The 11449-nt window shown below is 32.9% G+C and overlaps 1 protein-coding gene across 1 annotated transcript; it reads right to left on the bottom strand.

Moving 5' to 3' along the window:
• Positions 1–607: 607 nt before the first annotated feature.
• On the bottom strand, positions 608–10020 carry LOC132719475 (uncharacterized). Its single transcript, XM_060703245.1, has 6 exons — positions 9915–10020; positions 7807–8008; positions 6003–6174; positions 3597–3720; positions 1638–1766; positions 608–1043 (listed from the first exon to the last, which is right to left on the bottom strand). The coding sequence occupies exons 1-6, from the start codon at positions 9941–9943 to the stop codon at positions 677–679; spliced, it is 1023 nt and encodes a 340-aa protein (XP_060559228.1). The 5' UTR covers positions 9944–10020; the 3' UTR covers positions 608–676.
• Positions 10021–11449: the final 1429 nt, after the last annotated feature.

Below are 11449 nucleotides of genomic sequence, written 5' to 3'. Positions count from 1 at the left end.
TTTATTTCTTTCTAAATCTGTTTAAAAACATGAATACGTAAAATATATATAAATGTACAGGTAAATATTAAAGCAAAGAAACAATGGCAATGAGTTGTAAAGATTCATGGAAAAACAAATAAAAGTTCCAGATATATATAAAAAGGTAAAAAAAAATCTAAAATGAAATAAAATATCTTTAAATAACATTGCTTATACAATAATTATTACATCTTTTAACTTTTAAAATACTCTGAGTAATACGAAGTCAAAATCACAAGAAGATCACATAAAAAGGTAAATTTTTCAAAAGAATTCATTAGGATAGGCTTATCTACACTTATTTCACAAACTAAATGCTTTGGTGTGTACAGCCTTGTAAAATTCCATTCTTTTATTTACGATTTGAAAGTTTAAACAAGATCTATTTGTATGTTTTCAAGCTGATTTCCATAAAGTAATGATAACTGAAGTTCATTCAACAAGACTTACTTAGGAGTCAAATCTGTTCTATTCGGATAAGTTTGATAATTTTTTCAAATATTTTATATGTAAATTAAAATGTTTGATATTCAAGAACAATACTGATTTCACTATCATATACTAGGAAAGTGTCATTTCCAGTTTCTTTTGAAATGGAAAACATAATTTAAACAACAATGGTCTTCCATACCTCCTAAAGCCCCATATTTTACAACTATACAGCAGTCAACCTATGCATATTTGTTTCAATTTTCTTTCCAAAATAATGATCACACAATAACAATGGGCAGTCAATAAATTCCACTTTATAGTCATAAAACAATGTCAATTCCTCCGGGTCATCGTAAGTGTCCCCTTCATATCCGAGGTCTTGTAACGCCATATGCATTGGCAACATGGCTTCTCGACTCCGTGATTTATCGTGGAATATGGACAATTTTGTTGACATGATCCCCGTCTCGTCGACTATAATTTGATGAAGTGAACTGACTGGTATATGTGAATGGACGAGAACTTCAATGTGACCGGGATGTTCTTTAATGTCATTAAATGCAACCAGACGCAACTCAAGTAATATAAATCTGAATAATGAAAAAAAAAGAAGATAAGTAATTATGGAATTAAAATAACAAAATAAAGCAAAATACACTTTTGTCAACATTACAAACAATGAGTAGCACTAAAGGGATCCTATATCTTTTTGTTTTTCGTTTGTTAATAAAAATATGTTTGTTCTACAATTCCATATATTGTTTATTTATATTTCAGATCAAAATAATTTCAGATTAAGAAAATGTATTTCTTCAATCTAGCTGGTATAAATTTTAGGAACCTGGTCATTTATAGAACATTAAAGATCCTGTATGTTGTAATTAAGAATGTAACAACACTTAAGTGGAATTTTATACATTTATATGTATATCATTATTCTTCTAAAACAATTTCCAAACATCCAAGAATATGTTAAATATGTACTGTAAATGTTTATACATGTATGTTTCTAATCACCTATCTATATTTACATGATGGGCACACATACTAAGTGGTCATATTAATGAATGTGTTTCTAATTTCCATAATTTAGGGTTGGCTGCAAAGTATTACTAATCTGTATCATATATATCATATATATAAATAGTAATCTTAACAAGTATGTATATTCATTATTTGCTTACCTTGGATATTTAACTTGATAGGGACCAACTATACTCATTTTACAACATTTACATTTTTCAAAGTTCCTCTCAGTGAGGATAAGAATTTTATCAGCCTCCTCCTCATCTCTTTCTAGGTCCTCCAACTCTCTGAAATATACAGAAAATTAAGTTATACTACACAGTGAGGATATAATTGATATCACTCACTAGTTAATCTTATAGTGAGTGAGATACACTAATCATTTGCATATAATGCTTTGATGTGAGGTGATGTATAATCCCTAAGTATTTTTTTTTTAACTGAGTGTACTCAGTGTAGTCTTATACAGTGAGTGAGATATTATTTTGATTTTTATATATATCTTATGAAGTAAGTGAGATATATTTTATATCATTTACTAAAATAAACCTGCAGTGAGGTAAATATAATATATGATTCACTCACTAGTGTACATGTACTTTGCTGTGAGGAGTAGAATGTAGTTTAGTAGACCCCATGAATTATTGAGTGTACATGTGTTTCTGTTGCTATGCTATTGTTCTGTTACTAGATATTGTTCTGAATCTTGTTGTAATTTTAGCATGTACAGAAAAGGGGGTGTAGTATATTTCATATCACTCACAAGTATGTTTTGCAGTAAGTGAATCTATCATCTATAAAGATCACCCATTAGTAGTATTTTGCTGCGAGCAAGATAAATTCTATATCACTCAATAGTATACTTTGCAGAATTTGATACAATTTATACATCACTAACTAATATATAGATTGTACTTTGAATTGAGTGAGATATATTAATTATCTACTTTTATACTTTACTGTGAGATATTATCTATATCAGTCACTCAGTTCATTCAGTTTCAAAATACTCATAATTATCACACTTCTAAAAATGAAATATGCATGCATTTACATTATTTCTGGATTACAAAATTACAAATCCTTCTTATATTAATCTTGTTGTTTTTTGTTTGTTTCTTTTTTTACATAAAAAAAAACAAATTTATCTTTTCTGATCTCTATCATCCAGCCAGACAAATTTTATGAAATCATTTCCCAACTAATCATGGGTCTTTGGAGACCTAATTACCATTGTATTTTGTATTATCAAACAGAATCTTGCATACAATACTGCCAATTGTAACATCTTGAAAATGTCAACTGTCAGTTTATCATTATATGATAAAGCAACTTTAGAGACAATTTTTTCAAAGCAAATAAGAAATACAAAAACATTCTAAATCCCAGAAATCGGACAGCAATTGAATAATCCTCTGAGCTCTTTATTCAGACAAAATAAATATCCAGGATGTATATTTATCAACATTTAAAGGCTGAAATTTATGAAATTTAATCATAGTTTCGTGATGATTGATTATTATGGAAATCTTCATTTTAAGGTCAGAATCCTATTTGATAGTGTGTTTTTGATGAACTAGAAGACTTGCTTCCACACATTAAAGCAGTTAGGGACAATTTATTATGATTAAAAGTATCGACCTTAAGCACTTTATCACAGAGCCCCTCCTTACCACCAGCCCATAAAAAACCATATTATTATAAGGTTGATAATTGTAACAAGATATGAAAAATATTGAATAAAGGGATGAAAATTTTAAAATTGAAAGAAGTGTAAATTTTAATCTGCTTTGAGGGACTCCCCTGAGTTTTTTTAACAATGATGGGACTGGAAATTTTTGAGGGGGGTCTGGACCAGTAACTTCTATGCAAATTTTCTGATCATTCAGACCATTCACTCACTCCTTACTTCCAAAAAGAGTTGATCTATGTAAGACAGTCAAACTATACGCTAAATTAATATACTTCAGTTCTTTTAAATGGGACATTTGAAATATTCACACATTTTTCCAAACATTTGCAGAAGAATAAAGACATCTGATTAATCATATCATTCTATATTTAAATCAGCAAGTCATCTTGTGGCATACATTATGGAATGTTATTTAGTAACTTACCTAATATATTTCAAACCTTTGGAAAACTCAGTGAAATCTATGTCACCTGTATTTTCTCTATCAAGTAGCTTACATAACATGTACAACTCTACATTTGTACATGGGCACAACATGTCCAGCATACCTGAAAAAAAATTGTGAAATTTAAGAAAAGACAAAATTTAGCCTTATCCAGCTGAATTTATATAATGCATAATAATGTCATGTTCTGAATTTGGAACTGCCCTTGTAAGCTGAGGGATTTCAACACTGATTTAAAAAAATATACAGATCAACCTCTGCAATCGACCTCCTTTAGAGCATGATCTCTGCAAAACAACAGTTTTTCTTTTTATTTCAAAAGTTATCCATCACAATAAATTTAACCCCTCTCAACAATACCTCTCAGAAACACCTCTCAGCAATACCTATCAGAAACACCTCAGTTGGAAACAACTCTCAGCAATACCTCTCAGACACAAATCTCATCAATACGGTTTACCTCTCAAAAACACCCTTCAACAATACCTCACAAAACACCTCTTAACAATACCGGTCACAAAACACTTCTAAGCAATACCTCTCAGAAACACCTCTCGGAAACACCTCTTAGCAATACCTCTCAGAAACACCTCTCAGCAATGCCTTCTCAGAAACACCTCCAAGCAATACACCTCTCCGAAACACCCAGAATGAAGGGACCTGCTGGACACCCATCAGCAACACCTCCCAGGAATACCTCTCGGAAACACCTCCCAGAAACACCTCTCAGAAACACCTCCCAGAAACACCCTTCAGCAATACCTCTCAGAAACACCTCCCAGCAATACCTCCCAGCATCACCTCTCCGAAACACCCAGAATGAAGGGACCTGCAGGACACCTCTCAGCAACACCCCTCAGGAATACCTCTCAGAAACACCTCCCAGAAACACCTCTCAAAAACACCTCCCAGAAACACCTTTCAGCAAGACCTCCCAGCAACACCTCTCAGCAACAACTCCCAGAAACACCTCTCAGAAACACCTCTTAGCAATACCTCTTAGCAATACCTCTCAGAAACACCTCCCAGAAACACCTCTCAGAAACACCTTTCAGCATCACCTCTCAGCAATACCTCTCAGAAACACCTCTTAGCAATACCTCTAAGAAACACCTCTTAGCAATACCTCCCAGAAACACCTCTCAGCAACACCCCTCACAAATACCTCTCAGCATCACTTCTCAGCAACACCTCTCACAAATACCACTCAGAAACACCTCTCAGCAATACCTCTCAGCAATACCTCCTAGAAACACCTCTCAGCAATACCTCTCAGCAACACCTCTCAACAATACCTCCAAGAAACACTTCTCAGAAACACCTCTTAGCAATACCTCTCAGAAACACCTCTTAGCAATACCTCCTAGAAACACCTCTCAGCAACACCTCTCAGCAATACCTCCAAGAAACACCTCTCAGCAACACCTCTTAGCAATATCTCTCAGAAACACCTCTCAGCAATACCTCTCAGAAACACCTCTCAGCAATACCTCTCAGAAACACCCAGAATGAAGGGACCTGCAGGATAGCCTGACACTATACTTGGTTAGGGTCATATGCTTACCATTAACCCATCTAAATGTTCAATGTCCTTAAGACAATAATTATTTTATATAATGAATATATCAATCAAAATGATTTTCATAATTCTATATGTACATTTATATATAAAAAAAGCTTTAAAGTGTTTGAAGCTATATCTAATGAAATATCTTTTATTAAAATTCATAAATGGTAAAATTATAAAATTATGATGTTTCCATAATCTAATGGTTAATTTTAGAAAGTTTTAAATAGAATGTCTTTGTTACTAAACTACATAAACATAATAAATTGTTCCAGAACAAAATATTATGCCACTATTTTAAGTATTCAGCAAACATCTTATGCCATTACCATTCCCTCTTAAGGAAATATACGTACAACACAGGAATTTGTTAATTATTTTTAATCAAATTAAAGCAATAACTTTGTCAACTACAGACAGCAAATATACAGCTAACTTATACACTTTCAATGTAGTGGTTACCTCATTGTTAATGTGCCTGCCTTTAAATCTAAGGGTCATATTTGCTGCAGCTGCTTTAAGGTTCAAACCATGTTGTTTCCTTGGACATTGCCAAACAACTTTACACTCATTTCTTAGTATAGACAGAGTTGTGAGTGTGTCTGTAAGCATAGAGGTTCCCATATAATCAGTCTAAAAAATCTGTATAAACTTGACAATGTTCCTTTTATGGCATATGGGTCAGAGATTATACAGATTTTTTTTAGCTCAAACTCAGATCTCAGGTATTTGAATGGTCAGAAAATGGCAAAGAATGGACATTGACCAATGAAAATCCAGAGATTTGAGAAAGAGCTGAATGAACAAACAAAACTTACCAGATTTGAAATCCTCATATGTTAGTATTCCCTCCCCATCCTCGTCAAATCTACGGAAATATCGGGCAATATTTTTATGGTTCTTCACCAGCCAGCTATCCATTCTGTTAATGAAGTCATGAAACTGGGTTTTCTCCGCACGCATCTTGTCACAGGCTTTCTCTAACTTTGCCTTTAAATAATAAGTTCAATGTTAAATTAAGCACTATTACAAAGATCAAAATTTATATTTAGTAATCTAAAAGCAAACACATTATATGGCTTTTGTTTTATTCTTATTTGGTATAATAATGAAATAGGAAGGTTATTCAATTTTATATACACTAAATTTCACTGTCAATCGCATGAATTCTACAACATTGCAAAATTACTAAAAAATATATTTAAGCTTTATTTTTGTTTTTGTTTTGTTTTTTTGTCTTGAATTTCTTGAATGCTTTTCTTTGATGAGTTTCCCTTAAATGTCTTTTTAACCTTTTTTTCTTCTTTTCTTCTATATATTCAAAGCAAGGAAATACATTGTATGTGAACTATTGGTTAAAGTGCCTATCACTCAACCCAGTGATTGTAAGTTCAAGTCTACTTGGGTCAGAAAACCTTTATCTTAAAATTGTAGTACCAAAATGTGGATTAGAGTGCTTGAAATAAGCTGCATGTACATTGCTGAGTGACTGTGAGTAACAGTCTTAACAATCATGCTTTAAAGTTTTAACTAACTAAATTAGCCTTTGCTCAATTTATTTTTTAACAAGAGCTGTCCGTAAGACAGCGCGCTCGACTTTTTTATTGCTTGCCAATAAAAAAAGTTTTTGCAGTAAAAGGCAATACAAGAATCTCTGTATTTTTAAAGTGAACAATGGCCATGAGCATTAAGATATTTAGTGAAGAATTATTTTATTATGACATAATTTATGGTAAAGTGAACAAGTGGATAGGAATGAATTTTTTTAGATTTTTTAAGTTTTTTAGTGCTTGCCTATAATACAAAACATTGACAGTTAAGGGCCATAATTCAAATAAAATCTTTGACAGAATTACCTTCTCCTGGACATGTTTGGGAATCATGATTGTAAACAAGTATTCCAACTTTCAAATTAATATCTCAAACAGTTCAGTCAAAAAGTGGACTGGTACTAAAAACCTAACCAAGATTCTAAGTCGATAAAAGGCCTTAATTTTTAAAACAAATCCTTGACAGAGTTACCTTCTCTTGCGTACAGATGGGGGTAATGATGTGAAATAGCATTAAAAGTTTCAAAGCAATATCTCAAAGGGTTAAGGCAATAAGTGGATTTTACCCATATTCAATGTATTTTCTAAGTCAAAAAGGGGCATAATTCTGTCAAAAACCTTGACAGAGTTATGTCCTCTTGTCTGTTGATGAAGGTCGTGATGGTAAACAAGTATGGTCAGTTTCAAAGTAATACCTCCAATGGTTTTGAAATAAAGTGAGGTGGTACAAAAAACTTAACCAAGCTCAATACACTTTCTAAGTCAAAAAAGGGCCATAATTCTGTCAAAAACCTTGACAGAGTTATGTACTCTTGTCTGTAGATGGAGGTTATGATGGTGAACAAGTATGGTAAGTTTCAAAGCCATACTTGTAATACTTCTGAAATAAAGTGGGGTGGTACGAAAAACTTAACCAAGGTGTGACGCCGACGCCGACGCCGGGGCGAGTAGGATAGCTCCCCTTTTCATAGAAAAGTCGAGCTAAAAATAAACCAATTTATTTCTTAAAAATAAACCATTTAAAACAATAGTCCTGTTATAAATATACTATAAAACAAAATTCTTTTCTAACCACATCTTTTTCTGATTTTGTCATCTTTTTCTTCTTTCCTTTTCCCTTTTTCTTCTTTTTACCCTTTCCGTCAGCATTGTTATTTTCCTGAAGGAGACCGGAAATACCAGCATCTGTACCGTCAGCAGCTATAAGTGTACCTGGCTCAGGTGTTTCTGCTGTCGCATGTTTGTCTTCTTTGGATGATTTTGCTGACTTCTTCCTGGAACAAAAAAAAACACTTTCCATTTAAAGGGAGACACAGGCAAAATTTTCATATCTTCGTTTTGAAGTTTTCATTCATTATTCTGTAAATGTCCTGAAAATGAAAACACTAGGTAGTTACAGGAACAAAACTTTTCTCCTTAGGCCTAAAAATAAATTGTTTTGTTAGGGTTTGGTCTCAAAGAATAGGTAGGGTAGGTCATATATTTTTTTATTTTTTTATTCACCAGTATATTGACATTTGCTATTTTTTGGTAGAATTTATACTGGCTCTCACAAAGGACCCCTTGATTGATTGACAAGTTACAAAACTGAGTAGAAATGCAATAAAAAGTATGATATATAGTTGATTTGTCATTTTTATATGTACCCTTTGGTTATTACTGAGTCACCTTTGCTTTTCCTAGCAGGTCAGCAACACTAAAGCATGATGAATTATGGGTAATGCACATCATGCCAAATTTATATAAACCATGTACAAGGGTGTGGTGATCAGTGTAATACCCTCCCGGATGGCACAAATATCCCTTTTATGTTTTCAAAAGACATTTTAGGTGTAACAATCTTTAACTCTCGGCGTTCTGCAGTTTGGTGAAGATCACACGCCGTTTTACAAATATTGACGATGTGATCCGCCATTTTGTAACTAAGAGTGGCGACGGTAGGGTTGACGTATATTATTAGGTAGGGTTGGGTGACCAAAACAAAACAACTTTTTTTAAGGCCTTATAAAGAATGAAATGTAGGTTTCCTAACTTGACCAACGTGGGTAGGGTTAGAGCGTTATGATTTCATAATAGTTGTAACAGTGAACTCTGGAAACGTTACACGGAACATGTCAAATGAATGACTTAGACTTGTTGCAATCATAAAATATCCACAATAGGTTATTGTAACTTCCAGGGTTTGTTCAAGTCACATGACTTGTTTAAAAACTATTGAGTGCTGCTGTTGGCGTCTCAAATTCGTTTAAAACATATAGATATATTTACACTTCAAACCCAATAGATATAGAATTTTTACAGAAATTCATGCTGGGAATTTTTTGCATTATTTGAGTACAAAAGATAATTTTAATATTTTTGTCCTTAATTTGCCTGAGTATCCCTTTAAAATACAGAAACTGTAAGAATAATGTTTCCTTGTGTCAGGGTCTTTCAAATAGAAGACCCTGCTTGTGTACAAGACAAGATTTTTCATTGTTTACTTTGGCTTTCCCTGCTATAGACTACATGTGTATATTTAAAAGAAAATCAAATAAAAAACCAGTGATTTTTCTCGCTTAATTGGGAAGAGGCCTTAGCCTCTTGGTTTTGGGAAAAATTATCTCTAAAATTGCTGATTTGGGAAGTAAAAAAGCTGGTTTAACTTCAGATTTTTGGGAAAACTGCATGATTTTAAAGAAAATTTCAATTGGGAAGAGGCCTTTTTTCGGAGTTTGTTATATAAGTAGGAAAATCACTGAAAACAATAAAAAATATAGGAGGGGCCTATACAATTCTATACCTGATAATCAATGAAATTCACAGTCAGTGTCAGTTTTAGTTGGGTGCCGTCATTTTCATTGTAACTCATCTATTTTTCCGACAGAACATGGAAGCGGTGTATGAAATACCCTATGACACCTTTATTCCAAAGATTGAAAGAAAAGTTTCATCTTGAACAGATTACCTCTTAAATTTTCACACCGATCAAACTTTATCAGTTTTATATGGAAATACGCTTTTTCCACGAGACTAATGAAATCACGGAATATTAGCGATAATAACTAAAATTTAATGAAATTCTCAATTTAACCTCATTCGCGAAATCAGATGATATTTGGTCAATGTTGCGTTTTGGTACAACATTTCTTAATATTGCATAGATAATTTGCTTTTTGTTTCAATAATAAGTCAACTTACTTCTTCTTTCCTGATTTTTTCTTTGGCATGTTTGTAATAAACTGTAATTAAATTAATTACTTTTTGTTTACAGTTTCCAGGAAGTACTTATTATATTGACTAATTCAATTTCGAATCGATATTTTAAAACGGAATAACGGTAGGATAAACTCTTTACTGCAAAAAGATTTAATGGGGAAAAATGCCGCAAAAAACAACAATTTTTGTTCAAAAGTATTTGTAAGGCTATGTTTTAACATGGAAAAACTGCAGTTGGTATTTCCAATATTTTCTTATCATTTTCTGTTAAGAAAAACCCTTTAACTTCATATTGACGTGTTTTGGCGGATTTTCATCCCACCTTTTGAGACCTCAAATAGTGAAAAGAAATGCCCTTTTAGACACTAAACATTTGTTTTCGTTTGAGAATTGGTGTTAAAACAAGTGGTCACTTTTTCAGTACCATCTCCAATCAAAAAGAGGGGAGCCAGAGGGAGAGTTTGAATTAAGGGGGTCGGTAGACCCCCCACATCTCCTAGAAAAATATGGACTTATGAGAGGCTAAAATGGCCCCAGGCCGACCTTAAGGTAAGTGTAACCAACGCTGAAAAGCATTAGACTCTATTTTAATCCATTGAAAAGTTGTAGCACTTTGAAAATAGTTTTTATGGTAAAATCAAAGCGTAATAGTGATTTTAGGCATTTTGAGATCTTTATGTACCCTCGTTGCCATAGTGACAGTCTAGTCAACATTTGTTCCAATTTGAAGAGAATTTAAGCATTTTTGTGATAGTTTCAAGGCATTTTGAACTTGTAATAGGAGGTTTTTCCTTGAAAGCAGTCAATTTTCCATAATGCTGGTGAAGTTATTGGTTAAGATATTCAGACTGTTTACTTTATCGGAAACTATAGTAAGTATGAGATCTGATTGTTTGAAAAGGTTGTTCCATGGACTGCATGCATATCGCCTCTTTTTGAATACATGCGAGTATTTTGTGAGTGGCAAAGCGAGAGGACAGTACCGTTGAAAGGTGAAATACTATTTGTTTGAATGTTTTGCAGAGAATGCAAGTATACATACGGGAAATGGGGCGATAGTTTGCTGGATCACTGGTATATCGTTTTTGTGCGTATTCGTTTTAAAGAGAACAGAGATAATGTCAGCAAACTCCTCTCTCAGGTCCTTCATTACAATAAATTGGTCTATATTGTTAAGGCCGTCAGCTTTGATAGCATAGAGATTTGATATGCCTCTTGAAGAGAGATTGATATAACTAGAGAGAAAACTGGCTGCAAATTATTTGCGAAGAATTTTTACTTTTTCAGTATCATTTCTTTTGAGAGAGCCTGAGTTTTGACCTTTTAATGGAGTCATCTTTTGTGAATTTTGTTTGTTTTATCAAAACTAATATGAAGTTACCTGCAGTGTTTTAGGTCGTATGATTGTTTAATTCAAGCTCTTATTTGAGAAATCATTTTTTTAAATTAATTATCCAGTTGTTCATGATCTGACATTTTTAGAAATATCTTTTTGAGCTGCTCTCTTTCTCGGATTA

Source organism: Ruditapes philippinarum, unplaced genomic scaffold, assembly GCF_026571515.1.
Source record: "Ruditapes philippinarum isolate M1 unplaced genomic scaffold, ASM2657151v2 ctg2010_1_1_1_1, whole genome shotgun sequence".
NCBI classification, from domain to species: domain Eukaryota; kingdom Metazoa; phylum Mollusca; class Bivalvia; order Venerida; family Veneridae; genus Ruditapes; species Ruditapes philippinarum.
The sequence above is the reverse complement of the archived record's forward strand: the minus strand, read 5'-3'. Positions and strand labels throughout refer to the sequence as shown.

Coding starts and splice junctions, on each gene's coding strand:
- LOC132719475 (XM_060703245.1), bottom strand. CDS start 9,943: ATGCCAAAGAAAAAATCAGGAAAGAAGAA. Junction 3,721..6,002: donor ATATGAGGATTTCAAATCTG/GTAAGTTTTGTT, acceptor ATTTTTTTTCAG/GTATGCTGGACATGTTGTGC. Junction 1,767..3,596: donor AAAGGTTTGAAATATATTAG/GTAAGTTACTAA, acceptor TGTATATTTCAG/AGAGTTGGAGGACCTAGAAA.